This window comes from Cornus florida, unplaced genomic scaffold (assembly GCF_030987335.1).
Source record: "Cornus florida cultivar Cherokee Brave unplaced genomic scaffold, ASM3098733v1 CherokeeBrave_3.0.0_Hap2_Chr02, whole genome shotgun sequence".
In the NCBI taxonomy this organism is placed as follows: domain Eukaryota; kingdom Viridiplantae; phylum Streptophyta; class Magnoliopsida; order Cornales; family Cornaceae; genus Cornus; species Cornus florida.
In genome coordinates, this window is record NW_026775572.1 from 21,735,044 (window position 1) to 21,758,337 (window position 23,294).

Sequence of the window (23,294 nt, forward strand, 5' to 3'; positions counted from 1 at the left end):
CAGCGAATGGTACTTCGTATTCACCACCTCTATCACTTCTAAACATCTTTATCTTTTTTCCAAGTTGATTCTCAACCTCATTCTTGTAATGTTTAAACATTTCCAAGGCTTCATCTTTACTTCTTAACAAGTATACATAACAATATCTTGTGCAGTCATCAATAAAAGTAACGAAATACTTTTTCCCACCTCTAGTTGGCACAGATTTAAAGTCACAGATATCACTGTGAATTAATACTAGAGGTTCAGTACTTCGCTCTATGGAGTGAAATGAGGTTCTAGTCAATTTTGTTTCCACACATGTTTGGCATTTTTGATTTAAATCAATATTAAATTTAGGTATAGATTCCATGTTAATTATTCTACGAATAGTATTATAATTAACATGTCCTAACCTACCATGTCATACATCAAATGAGTCAATCATATAAGCAGAAGAAGCACTAGCTTTATTATTATCATTAATAGCTTTGGGTACAACAGTCATTACATTGAACTTGAATAGTCCATTACTTAGATACCCTTTCCCCACATACACCCCATTCTTAGTCAACACAAACTTGTCAGATACAAAGACCAGCTTGAACCCATTCTTGCTTAGAAGTGACCCAGAGACCAAGTTCTTCCTGATGTCTGGTACATGCAGCACATTATTAAGAGTGAGCTCTTTCCCTGAAGTCATTAGTAGCTTGATCTTTCCTTGTCCTTCAACCTTTGCAGTAGAAGAATTCCCCATGTAGAGTTGTTCTTCATTATCTATAGTTTCATAGGTAGTGAACATCCTCTTTTCAAAGCAAACATGACGAGTAGCTCCTGTATCCACCCACCATTCTCTGTTGTTGCTCACCAGGTTGATTTCAGAAACCACAGCTGAAAGATTTAACTCTGATACATCAGCTGTCAACTTATCTTCTTCAGCTATGTGCACCTCAGTGGTCTTCTTCTTGGGGTTATGATGTGTTTTGCGGCTACGACAATCTTTAGCTCGGTGTCCTAGCTTGCCGCATATGAAACACTTCCCAGTGAACTTCTTGTAGTTTCCTTGGCTAGGACCTTCTCCAGAGTGCTTCCTCTTCTTATTTTTCTGTCCTGCTTCCACTACATTTGACTTTGACACCATTAAAGAATTTTCGGCTCTCTTTTCAGATGTACGGTTATCTTCTCCAATTCTCAGCCTGACAATTAAGTCTTCGAGCCCCATTTCCTTGCGCTTATGCTTCAAGTAATTTTTGAAATCTTTCCAAGTAGGTGGCAGCTTTTCAATGATTGAAGCTACTTGAAAGGATTCACTCAATGTCATCTTCTCAGCATGTATCTCATGTAGGATCAGCTGGAGCTCCTGCACTTGGCTCACGACTGTCTTGGAGTCTATCATTTTGAAGTCCAGAAATCGTCCAACCACGAATTTCTTCAAGCCAGCATCCTCTGTTTTATACTTTTTGTCTAACGACTCCCAAAGCTCTTTAGCAGTATTTATTGGACTGTACACATTATATAAGGTGTTGTCCAATCCATTGAGGATGTAGTTCTTGCATAGGAAGTCTCCATGCTTCCATGTATCTACAGCTCCAAGCTTGGTAATGTCTATATCACCCTCATCTAACACTGGAGCAGTCTCAGTCAGATACTTGCTTAGATTCAGAGTTGTAAGGTAGAACATCATTTTCTGTTGCCACCTTTTAAACTCCGTCCCGTTGAATTTTTCGGGCTTCTCCCCATGACTGACGGGAACATTAGGCATGGTAATACTCGTACTTGCCATTTGTCTGTTATATATTGATATACAGACCACGAGTCAAATTATAATAATTATAACAACAATAATAATTAAATAATTATTACTATAGTATAAAGTTATCTGTCTTAAGATTGTTGATAAAAAATGTATCATATACTATAGTATAATTTATTTAAATATTATTTGTAAATATAATATTTATTATAGTAATCTATATATATTTATATAGTTTAATATCAAGAAAATAAAACTATAAAAGAACCTGATAAAGTCGAGGCTAGAATTTAATTCTATAGCCTTAAGACAGATACGCCCCGCTACGGTGTTAACGGACTCTTCGGCGTCTATCTCCCAGGATACAACGACTTTTCTTCCTTTGGTAGTAGCACTTCAAACCAATAGAATAAGCGAACCGGCTCGGTGAAGTACTCTCAGACTCGAAGTGAGTGACTAAGGTTCGAACCTAATTAGTTAGGGTTGAACCCAAACAGAATCCCTAAGGTTTGAACCCAATTGGTTAGGGTCGAACCCAAACAGATTATAAAAGAAAAAGAGGGAGAAGTAAATTCAGAAGAGAGAAGATTTTGTTCTGAATTTTTGTATATTGAAATGAATCCAAGGAGGGCTATTATAGGCTTAATGGTGCCTATTCCAAATGGGTGCACCCATATTCCGAATGGATGCAACCATTGTGGACCAATGAGACATTAGAAAGCCAAAACTGATTTAGGTTCAAAAGGTGCAACCCATGGTTCAAACAAAAACTGTTTTATGGTTTTTAATTTGAATTTAAACCCAAAACAGATTAATCCGATCCAGCCCAGCAAGCAAACTTCGGCCATTAATTCAGCCCAGCCCAGCGTGCTCCACCCGCAAGCCTACTTAAATAAGTCCAGTAGACAAATAAAATAAATTTCAACCACACAGGCCCAGTCCAACTTTGTGTAAAAAGGTTAGACCCATTTTACAATTAAGCCCCGCCCCGCCTGGGCGGGCGGCGCGTGGTAGTTGGTTCAGATCCAGGCTAGCCTAGGTCCTCCCCCTCTTAAAAACTTGGGTGCTCTTGGGCCCAAACCCAAATCCCATACTAGATATATATATACTCAAGGTTGCTTTGCTATTTTTTCAATGTGGGACAAGCATTTTCCACTTTATTCACACCCATTTAGGCTTTATAAATCACTTACTTTAGAGCCAATTTCTCATTCACCCGGAAACGGATTTGAGAAAATAAATATACCACGTTCATCTCCTCGCAGAGAGGAACGCGCTTGTCAATAGATTCGCAAAAAATTCTTAGCGGAATCTATTTAAAAATCCTTCCAAAGTTTGCGTTTTCTAATGCCGTTTCCAACAAACTGAATAATAATAATAATAATAATAATAATGATAATAATAATAATAATAGTTACAGCAATGGACAAGCTAGATTTGATTGGGCACTGGTTGCGTGGCTCTGAGTACCTTCAGAATTTCTAAGCTACCAAGGAATCGAATATCTACAGTTTTTGGATTGTTGCTTTGTAGATAACATGTGGAATCCAACAAGGAAAGGCCAATGACAAGATATTTGTAATTGAGTTAGTGAAGAAGGTATGGAGGCATTATGGTAGCAGAAATGTTCTTGAGGCGGTGGATCCAAGATTCGGCGGAGAATATGATTTGGAACATATGAAGCATTTGATCGTTGTGGGGCTTTGGGGTGCTCCATTGCTAGTCCTGCCAGCAACCATGCCAGTATCCACTTTTATTGCCCCTAGTGGATATGAAGGAGGCCAAGGAAAGCAATAGTTGAACTATGCATAATGCATGCATGTAATGTAGTAGTTGCAATCCTGAAGCTTATATGGAAGATATTGAACAACAATGCTCATAGCTTATGGGCTAATTGGATCAAGTTTTATGTGCTGAAAAAGAGAAGCTTTTGGGCTCTGAACATACCTCAAAATTCATCTTGGACTTGGAGGAAAATGTTGCAGCTAAGTCCATTGCTAGGCATTTCATCAAACACCCTATAGGCAATGGGGAGTCCACTGTGTTCCGGTGCGACGATTGGATGCAATTGAGTCCTCTGTCATGCAGAATTAACAATCTCTCCATCCATACCCACTCTGTAGCTCAATTTGCCAAAGTCAGTGACTTCATCAGAGATGAAAATTGGGTCCTTCCTTCAGCTCTGCTAAGGCAAACCCTTGAACTAAGGTCGATTGACACTTTTGCTCAGCTAGACCTCAACCGTGAAGACCAACCCTAAAAAGCTTTTTGTCCTTTTCCCCTATCCATTCCTTCATCTCTGGTAGTGGTAGCTCTGGAAAACAGGTTATCAACGTTGGACGAAATCTCTTTATTGTACGTACCCCAGTGCCCTAATTTGCAGGTAACGGTCATCTCGAACAGCTTTTTTATTTGTTGGGCTGAGCCTCTCTTGGGTTATGGCATTTCTTTCGGTTGGGCTTGCCCATCGTTACTGTATTTCTCTTCTGTTGGGCCTCCCTCTTATATGTTAGCCCACCTATACATTGTTCTCCGTAGTTTCTTTTTACTTGTTGCACTTAGCATTGGTTTTTTTTTGGTTATTATTGTTTATTTTGTTCTCAATCAGCGTCAATAGTGTCATTTTCTGTGTTGTCATTATTTGTAAGGTAAGTAAAATTTGAGTAAATGAAGTGTGGTGATGAATGCAGTAACTATTTGCGGTTTTTATTGGAAACAAAAATCTATTCCACACCTCTTTCTTGCAAGTGAAATTTTTGACAGCAAATACAATGGGGTATTTAGCTGTTTATATTTCCAACCATATATATATATATATATATTTCCAACCATATGATAATTGATCCATTGTGGAAATTAACTATAATATTACTTTGCTCATTCAAGGAAGGAAGATGATCATTCTCAAAACTGGAAGTTTGAGGATATATATATGTATAGTACTGGTGCTCATGGTATTCTTTCTCAACTGACAAAGTGATTTTGACAGCTCCAATGTTTCTGACATTTATTATTGTAGCCCGAGCATGTATTATTTCCTTCTCCACACAGGCACGTACAACATTCGTTTTCCTTCTTGAATTTTCATAATTCTGGTTTTCTGGAGTTATGTTTCAAAAGTGTGTTTCCATCCTCATCACTCGCTTGTATTGACTGCAAAATATACTAAGCCAATTTGCAAATTACAATTACCACCAAGAGTTAATATCTCCTCAATAATCAATGTAGATGTGTGAGTTATACCAAGATAAATAAATGTAATTATTAATTCAAAAAATCATTACTACCTCTATCTCTAAATAGAAGTCCATGTTTAGAAATTAGAGTTTTTAAAAGGACATACAATTATTGCATTATCCTCTTTTAAAATTATCAAATTGTCCTTTTTAATTTAAATATATATAGTTACAAAGTTTGAAATTTTTTAAAAAGATAAAGAATAATGATGGAAATATAATGAAAAGATGCTTTGACTTTTCAAAGAGGATAACTAATTTGGAACATATAAAAAGAAAAAAATGGACTACTAATTAGGGACAGAAGGAGTACAATTTTGATGTTCTAAGCCGAAATCTCTTAAGGACTGTAACCTAGATAACAAAATACAAAAGTCATGAATTCTTCACATTTAACTTTCAAATTGAAGGAGTACAACTTTGATGTTCTAGGCCGGAATCTCTTAAGGACTGTAACCTAGATAACAAAATACAAAAGTCATGAATTCTTCACATTTAACTTTCAAATTGAGACGTTTTTCAAACCATCTGTGATTAAATATGAATAAATCATAACTCTCGCATGAGATAGAGCTATTCAACCCGCACGGTAACCTCTTTTCTCTCAATGAGAAGGGGTCCAACCCGATATGGACATTTAATGAGTTTATGTACTTTTCTAATTTCCCTTTGCATTTTCTAAGGTGTAGTCAATGCTTCACCTTCCTGGCTTCTTCCATGTATTTTTCAAAAGAATGTAGGAATGTTTAATGCCATACTGCTCATTATGATCCTAGCTGGCAAGGTCATTCCATCTGAGACGCCCTTTGCATTTTCCCTTTGCATTTTCTAGTAGGAATGTTTAATGCCATGTATTTATTTTTTTTTTTTTTCTTAGTATTACTCACATTTGCCTATTCTTTTCACATGTCTTGTTGTCCTGTGCATAAGTAGAACTTCTAGGGATGGCAATTGCACAAATGAATTTGGTGATCTGCTCTGCCCAACCCTATTGTCATAAAATTGTTACATAATACAAGTTAAAAAAAGGACTAAAAAATCACAGAAACTGAATAATAATAATAAAATAAGTCATGATCCCAAAAACTGAAATTTGAAAGATAATAAAGCTTGATTTTGAAGACCATTAGAGACAGCAGTAGGCTGAAGCTTGCCTCTATCAGCCCAAAGAAAATGTTTTGTCCAGGAAATTAAATTGCTCTAGAATGGGACATTCACTCAGTTTCACATTTGTCCTAATGGTCACGAAGGAAGATTGGGTATGGACTATCTACTTGTTAGAACTGCATTTGATGACACAAATTGAGTCGCTTTTTCTGAATTACTGGCTGAATTTTGTTGCTTGTTTTGTACAGCTCTAGGCTCAGGGTCAGGACTCAGGGCCTTTTTTGTACAATTTATAGCTCTAGCTTTTGTTGGATTTAATTTGGTACCATTTTGTTGGCATTATACTGATACGACTTGCTGGAATTATTTTAAAACTCTAAATATTATGTTGATTAGAGAGTGCTGTTGTAGAGTGGTTTCTAAAGTTGAGGGATTTAGGAAGAGGAAAAGGGTGGAAGAGAGAATGCAAGGATCACTTGTACTCACTAATTGGCTAATTAGTCACTAATTTCCTTTATTTTTGTATTTTTTTTACCATTAATTTCCTTAATTGCAACTCTGCACTACTTCCTAGCATCTATAATTAATAACTACTTTCATTAAATTAGACCTTTATAGAATTGCTCCACATGTAGTTCTTCTACATTATAAGTGCATTTCTCAAGGGTTTTACAACCAATTTTTCTGGAAAAGATTTAAGAATGAATTTTAAATATTTTGTTTTTCTACAATTTAAAGAAAAAAATTAATATCAATTCTATTAATAGATTAAATATTAAACTAGCTCTACAGTTTTAATCCATAAATTTAAACCTTAATTTACATCTAGCATTCCAGCCACCCTCTTTATAATTAAATTTAGAGTTGTAGCACTGAAATTATAACATGTGGAAGAAACTCCATTCACCCCAAGTCCTTGCTCCCTGAAGAATGGTGGAGTTACCACAGAATCGCTCTAAAGAAAGGTGAGCAGCACCACCACCACCACCAACAATAATAATAATAATAGTTCTTTGCAGGTATAATTGGCCTCGAGTCGCTTAGGCCAATTTTGGCCTAAATAGCAAGGTTAAAAAGAATATAAAAATGGTGGAGTGGGGGATCTCCATGGAATGGGAAAGCTTCTGCAAGCAGCCAGCCCAAAACTATCAGAGGGCTCAAAACAATTAATCTCTTCTGAAACTAAAATTGGCTGGAACATACATAAACTAGTCTGTCAGAGATTCTTCTTTCATCTCTAATGGGCAATATTCCTGCCCTAGGCAATTTTTAACACCATTTCCCCATATTGTGACCTCTCAAACCTCATTCAGCGGATTCCTTCTACAGCCTTAGTTGTTAAAGGCTCAAGGCTCAAGGCGCACTAAGGCGCCAAAGGCCTTCTGGAGCCTAAGCGCAAGGCGCAGTATAAAGCGCGAGCCTAGTTAAAGTACGGTGCGTGTTTATAATAATGCATTTTTAAACATATATTATTATCTATATTCATAATCAAGCAAGAATTGCAGTTAATGTAGGTAGTGAACTATAAATTTATGATTTTTGTCAAATAATTCATTAGGTTAAACAATATGATATATGATATAGAACCTTTTAATTTAGTATTGTAGTCATTAAGTAAAAAAGAAAATGATATGAATAAATAATTAAAAAATACAAGGTGCTCCTTTTTTGAGCCTGGAGCCTACTAAAAAGTGTGAGCTTGAGGGCTTTATGTGAGCCTGATTGAAGGAGCCTGAGGTGCTTTAGCTGAACCATGAGAAGCCTGGGGCTTTTTTGGAGCCTAGGCGTGCCTTTAGCAACTATGTCTATAACCCAAAAAAAAAAAAAAAAGTTTCAGTCAAACAAACCAAGAAATTTCTCTCCACTTAAAACAAACCATCAAATCTCTCTCAACCTACTCCTCAAGTCTACTGGTATAAGCTTGTATGGTTTTCCCAATCAATTCACAAACATTTTTTTTCTGCTATGGTTAGCTATATCCAAAATAGACACGAAGGATACACTAACTCTGAACTACAATGCATTGTTCTAAAATCACGGGACTGGAATTTAATTCAAGTTTGTTGGTTTGATTGAAATGTAGAAGTTCCGGTTGATACGGGAAATGACTCCAAGTCCAAAATTTCTAGAATGCAATATACATATATAAGTCAATACAGCCTGTTTTCAATTTCTACAATACCAATACTTTCAATAGGTAATTAATTTGTCATCAATCTATTTAGAAAATCCAAAGGTACCGGTCCTTGCGAGTTATGATCTTAGCATTCAGTGTCAATCACATCCCCATGTGAGTGAGACCCACAAATTCAGAGATTATATTAACTTTCGGATTCTTTCAAAATTCAAGAATGCCTTATTCAACACCTATACAAAGAAACTAAAAAAGAAAACTCGACTCTGCAATAGTATACACGTAGAGACCACGTACTCAACAAATATCTTGACTCTGCAATAGTTTTTATTAATCAATCAATCCATATATATATATATAATGGTGCATAATAAGTTTCCAACACTGCATATTAATCCTCCCAATAGAATATGGTTGCCTACAACTCTTGGACCCTTCTTCAATTACCTAACAAGCTTCTCAATTTTTCATTCGTGATCTTCTTTTTCTTCTTTATTATATTAGTTCCTTATGCAACCCCACTCAACTTCAGCTTCCCTACTATCACACAAGACCTTAAGAATGTCAAAATATTCAATTATGGAAGTGCTAATATCTCAGAACAAGGCATCCAACTTACGGGCAGGGACGTGCTCAAAGCTGGTCGAGCCATGTATGGTGAATATCTGCACCTTTGGGACAAGGCTTCTGGAAACCTGGCCGACTTTGACACACATTTCTCCTTTGTCATTGATTCAGAAGGAAGACAAGTTTACGGCGATGGGCTTGTTTTCTTCCTCTTTCCCTTGTTTCCTAATTTCAGTATAATCCTCAGCACAGAAGCTGGTGCTCTTGGTCTTCCAATAGACCGCGCCACAGTAGGTCTTCCAGTCGACCCCTTCATAACAAACGCAAAGACTCCATTTGTTGCTGTGGAGTTCGACACTTACAAGAATCACTGGGATCCCTACAACAAGTCTGACATTCATGTAGGTATCAATGTTAACTCCCTGAGTTCTGTTAAAACTTTAATTTGGTATGGTAATATTACCCACGGGGGAGAAAATGAAGCTCGGATTAGTTATAGTTCTGACTCAAAAATTCTGAGTGTTAGCTTCACTAGTTATTTTGATCATACCATAGTTCAACAAGGTAACCTTAGTTATATTGTTGAGTTCCCAAAAGCCGGCTTGTCAGAATGGGTTGCTGTTGGCTTCTCAGCCTCAACCGGAAAGGGCGACGTCGTCGAAAAACATACCATTAAATCATGGAGTTTCAGTTCAACCGACCCAGCGCCAAAGAAGCAAAACAAAACAGCACTAATGGTGGGACTAAGTGTTGGCTCATGTGTTTTGGTTGGTGGATTGGGTTTGATTGCCATTTTCTTGTGGAAGAAAAGGAGTAGGGGAAAAGAAGAAGATACGGCATTTGTCTTTGATCAATCCATGAATGATGAATTCGAGAAGGGTGTCGGACCAAAGAAGTTTTCCTACGGTGAGTTGGCTCATTCAACAAATAACTTTGCAGAAGAAGAAAAGCTTGGAGAGGGAGGATTTGGTGGAGTCTATAGAGGTTTCTTGAGGGAATTGGACTCTTATGTAGCTGTGAAGAGGGTGTCAAGAGGTTCTAAGCAAGGGCTTAAAGAGTATGCATCAGAAGTTAAGATCATTAGCAGATTGAGGCATAAGAATCTGGTGCAGCTCATTGGTTGGTGCCATGAAAAAAATGAGCTGCTACTCATTTACGAGTTCATGCCAAATGGGAGCTTAGATTCCCATCTTTTTAAAGGAAAAAGCTTATTGACATGGGCAATAAGGTACAAAATTGTGCACGACTTGGCATCTGCTTTGCTCTATCTTCACGAAGAGTGGGAACAATGCGTGCTGCATAGGGATATTAAATCAAGCAATATTATGTTGGACTCAAATTTCAATGCCAAAGTTGGGGATTTTGGGCTAGCTAGGCTTGTTGACCATGAAAAAGGATCTCAAACAACACTTTTGGCAGGGACATTGGGCTACATGGCCCCTGAATGTGTCATCACGGGCAAGTCTAGCAAGGAATCAGATCTGTACAGCTTTGGAATCGTTGCATTGGAAATAGCATGTGGAAGAAAATCCATTGATGCAAGGGCACCAAAAACTCAATCAAGACTGGTGGAGTGGGTTTGGGACCTCTATGGAACAGGAAAGCTTCTTGAAGCGGCAGACCCCAAATTATGTGCAGATTTTGATGAGCAAGAGATCAAATGTTTGATGATTATTGGGCTTTGGTGTGCTCATCCGGATTACAATCTGAGACCTTCAATAAGACAAGCAATTCATGTGCTTAATTTTGAAGCTCCACTTCCCAATCTCCCATCAAAGATGCCTGTACCAACATATTTTGCTCCTAATTCAATGACTACACCTGCATCTTCACTTTACTTATCCTGCAATATCAATGACTCAGAGAGTAGCCAAATCCATTATTCAAGCCATAGTTATAACACCAATTCCTCAAATTTGACCATAGCTTCTCCAGCTTCCTCTCCATCTAAATCACTTCTGCTTACACAGTAAGTTGATCTAAAGAATATCAAGTTCAAGATTGTCATGTAATTGAGGTGTATGAAATCCCTTCATTAGTTTTTCTCTCTTTTTCTTTCCTTGTGTAATTGAGGTGTATTAAGCCCCTTCGTTAGTTTTTCACTCTTGTTCTTTCATTTCTTGAGCAATGCTAAATGTTACTTCAGCTTTCATGCAAATTCTTTATAAAACATTCAAAAAAATTTAAGCATGACTTTATACTAATGGGTGTCCAATTCGGCAAGATTTCCCGTGGGATTGTCCCGAAGTTTTATCGTTTCTTTGTACATAGATCGACCAACGCTGCCATTGAGGCCCTTTTCTTGTTGGGGGTTGGATGACTTGGTTTGAGGTAAATGTTTCTCCTTCATATGATATAATATCATCCATGTTTGGATCAAAATGGTCGAATTTGAAGGTGCTGTTTTTTTATAGGAGGACAGTGGATTACAAAGGTTAATAAATTCATTGGTTAGTCAAGAATATTGCAGTACTCCCAAACAATATCAACAACGGCGACATATATGTTACTATCAAGTGAAAAACTTAATTTCACCCATCTGATAGTCTCTAGATCAAGAGACAAAAGACAAGAATTTGTCAAACTATGTTTTGAAGAGGAAAATTTGATCAGGTAGATCTTATATTTCTCCGGAATTTGTTGATTGTTCCGTACGAGTTTCATGGTTTAATTAGACTCCGAATTATGACCCTTAACAACACCATGATCCACGATAGCTACCCATTAACATAGTTTAAACAATTCACTTGCAAAAATAGAACCCATCTTTCCCCTCTTCCTTGGTCGAGGCCAATTTGTTTCGTGCACAAAGAAAAGTTAGCCATATAATAATGACGTAGAACATGGACTTGTTTACATCTATTCACACAAACAGTATTCGTTCGAGTAGAATATTCTTTCACCATTTTCTTCCTTCTCCGCGATTAAAGGAGAAGGAAGAAAATGGTGAAAGAATATCTACTTATATATACTTTTTGTGGAGAACATATGGGGTCCATAACAATAAAGGAGAAGGAAGAAAATGGTGAAAGAATATCTACTTATATATACTTTTTGTGGAGAACATATGGGGTCCATAACAATAAAGGAGAAGGAAGAAAATGGTGAAAGAATATCTACTCGAAAGAATAGTGTTTGTGTGTGAATAGAGGGTATGTATGGTGAGGCACGTAGTACACATAGCAAGTAGTCCATATGGGGTTTTAGAGTCCACTGCACTGCAGTTTCTTGATATTCCAGTTTTAAGAATGGTAAGATGCCTTCTAACGAAGATCTTCACCATGAATGTAACGCAAGTTATTAGACAAATCATGCTAAATTTTTTAGTTCATGTGTGGTGTGCAATTTTTTATTTTTATTTTTATTTTTCATTTCTTTATTGCTTGATTGCTTTAGGCTTTGTTGGTGTTTGTCATAACAATATATGCTGCAAGTAACGTGACAAGAATTTCAGTAGGAAACAAGTTACATATACACCTAATCACCCCATTGCAAAATGCAAATCTGTATTTTTTTTTAAATATTTGGGGAAGAAAAGTGGTTCGGAAAAGATTCTTGTCCTAAGAGTGGCAAATTGGTAAACAATAAGAGTGACAACATTCATTGCCGAACTTTATTCTCAAGCTACAATTACACAGATTAAAATTCACAAGGAAAATGAGACTAGTAACAGAAATTGAGAACAAGAAGAGAGAGCAACAATAATAAAGTGTAAAGAGTGCGAAGAAGAAGGAGAAGAAGAAAAGGAACACATCACATGCACAATTCAAACTTTTAATCAACACTCTATTTTGTCCTGATCAGAGTTATGCATCACCAGAAGCAGAAGCTGTAGAAGACGAGGTACACTTTGAGGATTTTTTTTTTTTCCTAGATGGTACTCATACACACTTATCTTCTCTGAGACTTGAACCTCTAACCTCTCTTTGGGAAGTAAGAGGCTAATACCGCTAGGCCACACTTGTCTCTTCAGTGTTGCAACTAGCCAACTAGTGCTTGAATATTGGTTTGCTCCATTCTGTTCCACATCATATTATCCTGGCCAAAATTGTGCTTATTATATAGGTAATCCTTTGATTTCACAGTTTCCGAGAGTCTAATCCATTATTAGAGCCATAGTTACGTAACCGATTCCCCAAAGTTTGCCACATCTTCCGCAAGTTCCTCTCAATCTGCATCACTTTTATATACCTATTAATTTTATTGAAAGAATATCAAGTTCAAGGTTGTAATGTAACTTAGGTGCATTGAACCCCTTCATTATCTTTTGTTTCTTTGTTCTTTCATTTCTTAAGTAAGGTAAATGCTTGTTAATTTTCATTCAAACCCTTTATAAATCATTTAAAATATTGGTAGCATGAATTTAAAGTTTAAACTATCAAATGGGTAAACAAAAATGTTTCTTTTTCCCCAGTAAATTAATGTGTATTAAAATAGCCATTACGGTAAACACAGATGTTACGTAATCAGGACACTGACAAATTCAACAAATTGTACTATTCCTTTCGCGACATGTCTTGCTGTCTTGTGTATGATGGGGCACTGCTTCTACCATGATTTTTTCAAAATTTGAGATTCCATGAGTAGACTATCATGGATGGCAATTTGGAAATGAATTGGCTGACCCGCTGCCCAACCTTATTGTCAATTTGTCATGGAATTGTTATATAATACTGAGTACTACAATACATGTTATTAACAGACTAAATCATGTAAACTGAATAATAATAATAATAATAATAATAATAATAATAATAATAAAAGTAGTTACAGCAGTGGACAAGCTAAGGTCTCAAACAACGGATTTGATTGGGCACCGGTTGCATGGCTCAGAGTACCTTCAGAATTTCTAAGCTACCAAGGAATCGAATATCTACAGTTTTGGGATTGTTGCTTTGTAGATAACATGTGGAATCCAACAAGGAAAAGCCAATGACAAGATATTTGTAATTGAGTTAGTGAAGAAGGTATGGAGGCATCATGGTAGCAGAAATGTTCTTGAGGTGGTGGATCCAAGATTCAGCGGAGAATATGATTTGGAACATATGAAGCATTTGATCGTTGTGGGGCTTTGGGGTGCTCCATTGCTAGTCCTGCCAGCAACCATGCTAGTATCCACTTTTATTGCCCCTAGTGGATATGAAGGAGGCCAAGGAAAGCAATAGTTGAACTATGCATAATGCATGCATGTAATGTAGTAGTTGCAATCCTGAAGCTTATATGGAAGATATTGAACAACAATGCTCATAGCTTATGGGCTAATTGGATCAAGTTTTATGTGCTGAAAAAGAGAAGCTTTTGGGTTCTGAACATACCTCAAAATTCATCTTGGACTTGGAGGAAAATGTTGCAGCTAAGTCCATTGCTAGGCATTTCATCAAACACCCTATAGGCAATGGGGAGTCCACTGTGTTCCTGTGCTACAATTGGATGCGATTGAGTCCTCTGTCATGCAGAATTAACAATCTCTCCATACATACCCACTCTGTAGCTCAATTTGCCAAAGTCAGTGACTTCATCAGAGATGAAAATTGGGTCCTTCCTTCAGCTCTGCTAAGGCAAACCGTTGAACTAAGGTCGATTGACACTTTTGCTCAGCTAGACCTCAACCGTGAAGACCAACCCTAAAAAGCTTTTTGTCCTTTTCCCCTATCCATTCCTTCATCTCTGGTAGTGGTAGCTCTGCAAAACAGGTTATCAACGTTGGACGAAATCTCTTTATTGTACGTACCCCAGTGCCCTAATTTTTACGTAACGGTCATCTCGAACAGCTTTTTTATTTGTTGGTCTGAGCCTCTCTCGGGTTATGGCATTTCTTTTTGTTGGGCTTGCCCATGGTTACTGTATTGCTCTTCTTTTGGGCCTCCCTCTTATATGTTAGCCCACCTATACATTGTTCTCCGTAGTTTCTTTTTTTACTCGTTGCATTTAGCATTTGTTTTTTTGGTTATTATTGTTTATTTTGTTCTCAATCAGCATCAATAGTGTCATTTTCTGTGTTATCATTATTTGTAAGGTAAGTAAAATTTGAGTAAATGAAGTGTGGTGATGAATGCAGTAAGTATTTGTGGTTGTTATTGGAAACAAAAATCTATTCCACACCTCTTTCTTGCAAGTGAAATTTTTGACAGCAAATCAATGGGGGTATTTAGCTGTATATATTTCCAACCATATGTGTGATGTCTGTGTAAGTATATGTGTATTGTGTGATGTATATTGAGTAAAAGAAAAAGAGAAAACAAATTAAAATTTTGGTGGGACCCACCACCACACCCAAAAAGGGTTTGAGACCACAATTGGTCTCCATTTTTCTTCTCTCCTGCTGGCCCTTCCTTCTGTCTCTATTTCTTGATTTTTCTTTTTCTTTTTGAACTCAAACTTCATTCTTAGATTACTCCTCCACCTTTTGTCGGATTGAAGTGCCGTTTGAGGCAAAATGAAGCTCGTGTCAAGCTCTACACATCCATACAAGCAATTTTAGATTTTGTGCCCCTTTGGATTTCGAATCTTGAGACCCATTTTTTAGGGTTTTGGTGTAATCTTGAGGTAGGGGCATCTTAATCCACTCTCTTCTTGTTCCATTGTGAGTTATGCTCTTTTGTTGTGCTAGACATTCTAAATTTGAGAATTAATTGCTTCAACGAGGTGTAAGTGATGTTTAGAAAAAATTCATGTCTTAGGGTTATGACTTATCTATGTGAAAAGCATGTATAGATGATGGCTTTGTGGTGTTTTTTTGTGAATTATACCTCTTTTATGTGCTAACATGCTTTACTTGGGGATTAATTGTGTTAATGATTATTTTAATGTTGTCTAGAGAAATGTATGTTTATGCACATGTGATGTATTATGTGAAAAGCTTGCCTATGTGTTGAGTTTATGTCTACTATGTGTAAACTTGCTGAAAGTGATGTATGAGACCATGCTTAATTGTATTCTGCCAAAATTTCACATTGTCATGATATTGAGATTATATGTACATTCTTGGACATGTCATTGGGATGTATGAAATGGGAGAATTTGTCTTGAAATGAAAATGAGGAATTTTTGGGAGATGATAGTTTTTGTGAAATGGTTTTGATAAACCCGGTCGCTGCGGGGTTACCAATGGGCCGAAGGCTAATATAGCCTAGAGGGGATTAGGGAGTCGCCCTAGTGTGGTTGAGCTAGCTGGGCCCCATAATGACGCCGCGGGATTACTAAGGGTCAGGGACACTAGCCAATCCTCCTCTCGTGTCGCGGCGGGGTTACCAAAGGGCGGGCTGTATTAACGTTTGAAAGTGATGGTTTTGAGAATGAAAATGGGGAATGTCATTGACATGCATTGCATTTCATTGCATTGCATTGCATTGTTTATAATTGGAATTGAATTGTATGTTGTATTTGATCTCCTACGTTGTATGATCCTTATCTCCCATTGGCCTATGCTTTGCTTGAATTCACAAGGACACAAGATTTGTGTCTTAAGTGTCACCTACTGAGCATATAGCTCACCCTACTATTTATACATTTTTTTCAGGTCTTGGAAAAGAACCGGTGAACGACAACCCACCTCAAACTTGAGCGATACTAGAAGCTCACTTCTGTGTCTTTTGTATATCTCCCATTATTTTTGCAAAGCACTAAAAGTGTGAAGGTGTATATGTATATTTTGCAAAACTTTGTCATGTAATGTAATTAAGGCATTTGATGATATTTTGAATGTGAATTTGATAACATGTAAACCTTATTGATGAATGGGGAGAGTAATACTAGTTTGAAGTATTATTGAGGTCATTTGATTGTGTATTATCATCTACTATTGCTGTGAATTCGGAATTTGAGCCATGATAGGTTAAAAATGAATTTAAACAGGTTGTGATAGGCCTATTTTTAGGGGAGGTCATGCCGAAATTTTTTTTTTTTTTTTTTTTTTTAAAAAGTATTAGTTTTGAGTCGTTACAATATGATATATATATATATATTCTTGAATAAAGAGAAGAAAAAGTGATCCTACGAACACCGGTGTGTTACCAGTGGAGTAGGCTCCGACGAACAAGTCAGTGTGAATGATAATCTCCCTGGAGAAATCGAGAAATTGAGTTAAGGTTTATTGCGTACCTCAAAACGTTGATTCCCCCGCCTTTTTTATAGGGCTTAGGTTAAGATGTCACGTAGAATAACCTTATTGTAATCTGTAGACTTAATCCTCATCGTAATCTTTAATCCTTATCACAATCTTTAATCATTATCGTAATCTGTAAAGCCTATCTCAATCTGTAATTCTTATCGTAATCTGCAGAGCCTATCTCAATAGTGCGTTAATTTAGTAATCTTCTCTTAATTATGGATATTTAAATTATACATCCATCACCAACCATATGATAATTGATCCATTATGGAAATTAACTATAATATTTACTTTGCTCATTCAAGGAAGGAAGATAATCATTCTCAAAACTGGAAGTTTGAGGACATATATATGTATAGTACTGGTGCTCATGGTATTGTTTCTCAACTTACAAAGTGATTTTGACAGCTCCAATGTTTCTGACATTTATTATTGTATCCCGAGCATGTATTATTTCCTTCTCCACACAGGCACGTACAACATTCGTTTTCCTTCTTGAATTTTCATAATTCTGGTTTTCTGGAGTTATGTTTCAAAAGTGTGTTTCCATCCTCATCACTCGCTTGTATTGACTGCAAAATATACTAAGCCAATTTGCAAATTACAATTACCACCAAGAGTTAATATCTCCTCAATAATCAATGTAGATGTGTGAGTTATACCAAGATAAATAAATGCAATTATCAATTCAAAAAATCATTACTACGTATAACTTTAATGTTCTAGGTCGGAATCCCTTTAGAACTATAACCTAGATAACAAAATACAAAAGTCATTAGTTCTTCAAATTTAACTTTCGAATTGAGATGTTTTCAAACCCGCGTGATTAAATATGAATAAATCATAACTCTCGTCATGAGAGAGCTATTCAACCTAAGCGGTAACCTCTTTTCTCTCAATGAGAAGGGGTCCAATCCCATATGGACATTTAACGAGTTTATGTACTTTTCAAATTTCCCTTTGCATTTTCTAAGGTGTAGTCAATGCTCCACCTTCCTGGCTTCTTCCATGTATTAGAATGTAGAAATTTTTATTGCCATACTGCTAATTATGATCCTAGCTGGCAAGGTCATTCCATCTGAGACGCCCACAAACGCTGAAATTCTGTGTGGTCCAAAGAAATGCTGGTCCAAGCAATGTTCTTCTGCTCCTTCAACAAAGAAAACGCGTATGCAAAAGGATTAAGAAAATATATGGTAGTTATGAAATTCTTTAGCTGATAAAGGAAAAGTATACAAAGACTCATTCAACAAATCTCAAGTCTTGATCCGAAATTACAAATTTATCAATTATATATACACAATTGATATGTGCATATGTAGTAAGCCTACTGATCTGCAAGCTTAATCAAATCATCCAAAAATCTTTCCCATCTTTAGTACTGCATCATGCTCTGCGATTACAGTGCTCTTGTAAAATTACCTAAGCTTCTCTATATTTTCTTCGTGATAACCTTTTTCTTTTTTCTCATTATCCCTCATGCAACTCCACTAGAATTCAACATCCCTGAAATCACAAGCAATGATCTGAACACCAAGATAAAAATCTACCAGAACGCTTATGTCTCATCACAAGGCCTCCAAGTCACCCCAAACGAGCTTGGTGAAGCGCGAGCGCATAAAGTTGGTCGAGCCACGTACATCGAATCTCTGCACCTTTGGGACAATGCATCTCAAAACCTGGCAGACTTTGTCACCCATTTCTCCTTTGTCATGAGTTCAGATGGACTTAAAAACCAAGGCGATGGGCTTGCATTCTTCCTTATTTCCAACGTTTCAGATTTTAATGATGTCCCTGTCACACGAGGAAGTGGCCTTGGTCTTCCAGTCGACAATGTTACAATGAGCTCTTCCACTAATCCATTTGTTGCTGTGGAGTTCGACACTTACAGGAATGGTGCTTTTGATCCATACACCAACACCGGCGCTCATGTAGGTATCAATGTTAACTCTATGAAATCTGTTAACACTTCAATATGGAAAGGTAATATCACTCGAGGGGATGAAAATGAAGCTTGGATTACTTATAATTCTACTTCAAAAACCCTGTGGGTTCGCTTCACTAGTTATTTTAATAATACCAAAGTTCAACAAGGTAACCTTAGTCATGAAGTTGATCTGCGCAAGTACTTAACGGAATGGGTTACTTTTGGCTTCTCAGCCTCAACGGGGGACTCTTTTGAGACGCATACAGTTAAATCATGGAATTTCAGTTCTACAGATCCGGCGCCGGTGACAGCAAGCCCCAAAGGAAACAAGGAAAACAAGACAGCACTAGTGGTGGGATTAAGTGTTGGCTCATGTGTACTTTTGGGTGGTGGATTGTGTTTGATTGCCATTTGCTTGCGGAAGAAAAGGAGTAGAGGAAACGAAGAAGATGCGGAATTTGTCTTTGAACTATCCATGGATGATGAATTCGAGAAGGGTATTGGACCAAAGAAGTTCTCCTACAGTGAATTGGCTCATTCGACTAACAACTTTGATGAGGAAGAAAAGCTTGGAGAGGGAGGGTTTGGTGGGGTTTATAGAGGTTTCTTGAGGGAGTTGGACTCTTATGCTGCTGTGAAGAGGGTGTCAAGAGGTTCTAAGCAAGGGCTTAAAGAGTATGGATCAGAAGTTAAGATCATTAGTAGATTGAGGCATAAGAATCTAGTGCAGCTCATTGGTTGGTGCCACGAAAGGGATGAGCTACTACTCGTTTACGAATTCATGCCAAATGGGAGCTTAGATTCCCATCTTTTCAATGGAAAAAGCTTATTGACATGGGCGATGAGGTACAAAATTGTCCACGGCTTGGCATCTGCTTTACTTTATCTTCAAGAAGAGTGGGAAGAATGCGTGCTGCATAGGGATATTAAATCAAGTAACATTATGTTGGATTCAAATTTTAATGCCAAACTTGGGGATTTTGGGCTAGCCAGGCTTGTTGACCATGAAAAAGGATCGCAAACAACTATTTTGGCAGGGACAATGGGGTACATGGCTCCTGAATGTGTCATTAGGGGCAAGTCTAGTAAGGAATCAGACGTCTACAGCTTTGGAATCGTTGCACTGGAAATAGCATGTGGGAGAAAACCCATTAATCTTCAATCAAGACTGGTGGAGTGGGTTTGGGACCTCTATGGAACAGGAGAGCTTCTTGAAGCAGTAGATCCCAAATTATGTGCCGATTTTGATGAGCAAGAGATCAAATGTTTGATGATTGTTGGGCTTTGGTGTGCTCATCCTGATTACAATCTCAGGCCTTCAATTAGACAGGCAATTCATGTGCTTAATTTTGAAACTCCACTTCCCATTCTCCCATCAAAGATGCCCGTACCAACATATCTTGCCCCTGATCCAGTGAATACACCTGTTTCTTCATTTCCATTATCCTTCGATACCACTGTCTCTGAGAGTAACCAAATCCATTATTCGAGCGACAGTTACAATACTGATTCCTCAAAGCTTACCACGTCTTCTACAATTTCCTCTGCAACTGCATCTCTTTTGCATACACGGTAAGGTGATTTGAAGAATATCAAGTTCATGATTGTCATGTAATTGAGGTCTATTGTATTGGACTTCTGCATTATTTTTTCTCTCTTTTGTTCTTTCGTTTCTTTAGCATGGTAAAAGTTTTTTAATTTTCATATAAACTCTTTGTAAATCATTTCAAATATTGCTAGCATGATTTTAAAGTTTAAATTATCAAATGGGTAAACACAAATGTTACATAAACAAGGCACTGACAAATGCTACAAAATGTATTTATATAGACTTTTTGGAAGCAATGGTTCTGCTATGCTATCATTTCTGTCAAAAACGGAAACACGATTTAGCAACATACATATGTGGTTGAATTTTTGAAAGCAGGAAGCAGACAAATGTTTGGTAACCCAATATATATATATATATATATATATATATATATATACACATACTTACTGACTAAAATTAAAAAGTTGTAAGAATTTGAAAAACCAAAAATACAAGAACCCAAATTTATTTTTGTGTGATAGTATGGCCTGAATTTGGTGCCGGATTGCGACCCACTTATGACCTGGCGACTCGTTGGATTAGATTTGTGTGGGCCCAAGCGACTTGTTTTGCTCATGAGTCATGAACCCTAATTAGTCTATTGTAATCCGATATATAAGGGCGTTTAGGGTTTGGAGTGATTAAGAAAGGCTCTGAAATTTGAACAAAAACAGAGTGAAATGCTGAAAACTTGTAATTTCACCGGATTCCAACTGTAGACGTAAGTTGTTGCTGAACCACCATGTGATAACTCAAATTTTTTAGATTTTAATTTATTTTATGATATTTAGTGATCTTATTTAATTTTAAATTAGAGACTCAGTTTAGTGGATTTGGATTTTTGTTGCATTATATATATTTTTGTGTGTAGCATTTGAAGGAAGCAAGGTGGCTGCCGAAATTTAAATAGGAAAATAATGAGATAGTGTGTTGTTCAAAATAATGATGGATTTTGAATTGTTTTATTGTGACTGTATATATATATATATATATATATATATATATATATTGCACCTGATGCAAAGGCATGCACTTGGGACGAAATTAGAGAAATGAGAAATTTATAAGGTGAGATTTGTGGCGGGTCCCACTGGAATGGTTTAATGGGTTTGATGTTTTGATTGTTTATATATATATATTTTGTGTGGTACTGTGTGATGGCTGAATTGAGGAGTAAAAGCATATATATATCAGATGGAGCAGGTGGCATGTTTGTTTCGTTTTCGTCTCACTTGTGCAGATTTGTCGTTCTTTTTAGGCTAGATCTCTGATTTAGGTTGATTTTGAATTTTTTTTTACTTAAATTTGTTTATTTTCTTTTTAATTAGATCTTATGCGAAATTTTATGTGTTGGAGCGCTTTGAAATTATAATTTTGGAGATTGATGACCAGATTTTGGAGCGGAGCAACCATATATATATATATATATATATATATATAAATAATGTCTGTTTGAACGGTGTGAAAAGTAGAGCTGTGGAATTGAGAGGAAATGAAGTTTAATGGTTTTGTATTGGTGGGCGCACGAGGAGATAATGGAGTTGGAGTTTGTTTTTGTTTCATTAATATATATATATTTTTTTGTTTGCTGAAGAGAGAAGCAAATGTGTTGTTGCCGAGGAAGGAAAGAAAAGATGGAAAGGTAGTGGGTGGGACCCACTTGTAAGCTTTTGGCAACTTTTTAACTTTTGGCAAAATTATTTTCCTTCACGTGGGTTATTTTTATGGCCTTGAACTTCCTCCACATGGGTTGTCTGAGTGATATTTTGTATTGGAAAGTAACGATGAAGATAGAAATGATGAAATTTTGACGGACCAATTTTTTTGACTTGGACTTGTTTTTGCACATGGGTTTGTTGGCTGGTTTCTGTGCGAGTTGGGTGGATTTGTCTTTATATTGGATGTCTTGTCTTGTGAATTTAGTGAACAAATAGTGATAGAAAAATTAGAGAAGTTTGAGAGAGAAAAAAATAGAGCAGCACAGAGAGGGCCCGAGATTAAGGAGCGACAGAGAGTGAGCTGAGAGTCTGCAGAGGAGGTCTTGGAGCCCAAGGCTTTGATGATTCCGTGGGAAATTAATTTTTTTTTTCTCTATATTTTAAATGGCTTGGAATGATTTTGTTTTAATGGTTTTAATTAAATATTTTTATTAAATATTTTAATTAAATATATATGTATTTTGTTTATATTCACATGTATATATTTATTTTGTGAAGTTGTTTTGTTAATTCTTGTTATGATTTTTCTTATTGGGACTTTTTGTCTCACCACCCTGCAGTTTCAAGTACCGAAGAGAGACGGGAATCGTAGATTCGGGTTGAGACTGAAGAGTTGGCATGGAGTATTTATTTTATTAAATTGAAGAATTTTGTATATATTTGAGGAAATTGATTTTGCATAAAAGAGGGTATTTTTTTATAATCCTGGTGTATTTTGATGTATTTTGATTTATATAAAATTAAGAATTTTATTAAAAAATTCGGGTTCGTGACACGCCATTCTTTGTATAGCGTGTTTACTTTTCTATCGTGATTCTTGATTTAACTTGAATTCGTTGCGATTGTTATTACAATTTGAATAATGCTAACATTACATGCTAGATGTTATACATATCATGTATATGCTCCAGTAACTATCCAAAAAAAAGCTGGAGTCTTTTATGAGTATAGGGATCTAGAAGAATGGTAAGCGTCACATTCAAGGTGTACCACATAAGCAAAGAAAATCATATAAGAGATGTAATATTTTACCAACAACCCATTCAATTAAAGTTACTTTAAACACTGTATCAAACGATACTGTTTGGGCTTCAATTTTAAAACAAAAGTTATGATATTGCACAATATTTATACATATGTTTATAGGTAGATAAATTTATGAACAAATCATA

At 36.5% G+C, this 23,294-nt stretch overlaps 2 protein-coding genes and 1 long non-coding RNA gene across 4 annotated transcripts; 2 read left to right on the forward strand and 1 right to left on the reverse strand.

The window, feature by feature from the left end:
* The first annotated feature begins 8,604 nt into the window (after positions 1–8,604).
* Positions 8,605–10,931, forward strand: LOC132294199 (L-type lectin-domain containing receptor kinase IX.1-like). Its single transcript, XM_059791968.1, has one exon. The coding sequence runs from the start codon at positions 8,620–8,622 to the stop codon at positions 10,747–10,749; it is 2,130 nt and encodes a 709-aa protein (XP_059647951.1). The 5' UTR covers positions 8,605–8,619; the 3' UTR covers positions 10,750–10,931.
* Positions 10,932–12,620: 1,689 nt separating this feature from the next.
* LOC132294202 (uncharacterized) lies at positions 12,621–14,891 on the reverse strand. The gene is made up of 2 exons (XR_009478007.1): positions 14,092–14,891; positions 12,621–12,948 (listed from the first exon to the last, which is right to left on the reverse strand). It is a non-coding gene; the product is annotated as an uncharacterized LOC132294202 (long non-coding RNA).
* Positions 14,892–15,179: 288 nt separating this feature from the next.
* LOC132294201 (L-type lectin-domain containing receptor kinase IX.1-like) lies at positions 15,180–20,523 on the forward strand. 2 transcript variants are annotated; one of them, XM_059791970.1, is made up of 2 exons: positions 15,180–15,359; positions 16,296–20,523. In XM_059791970.1, exon 2 carries the CDS (start codon positions 18,275–18,277, stop codon positions 20,387–20,389), a length of 2,115 nt encoding a protein of 704 aa, XP_059647953.1. In that variant the 5' UTR covers positions 15,180–15,359; positions 16,296–18,274; the 3' UTR covers positions 20,390–20,523. The 2 variants fall into 2 exon arrangements, with proteins under 2 accessions (XP_059647953.1, XP_059647952.1); XM_059791969.1 differs by having other exon boundaries at positions 15,180–15,322.
* The last annotated feature ends 2,771 nt before the right edge of the window (positions 20,524–23,294 follow it).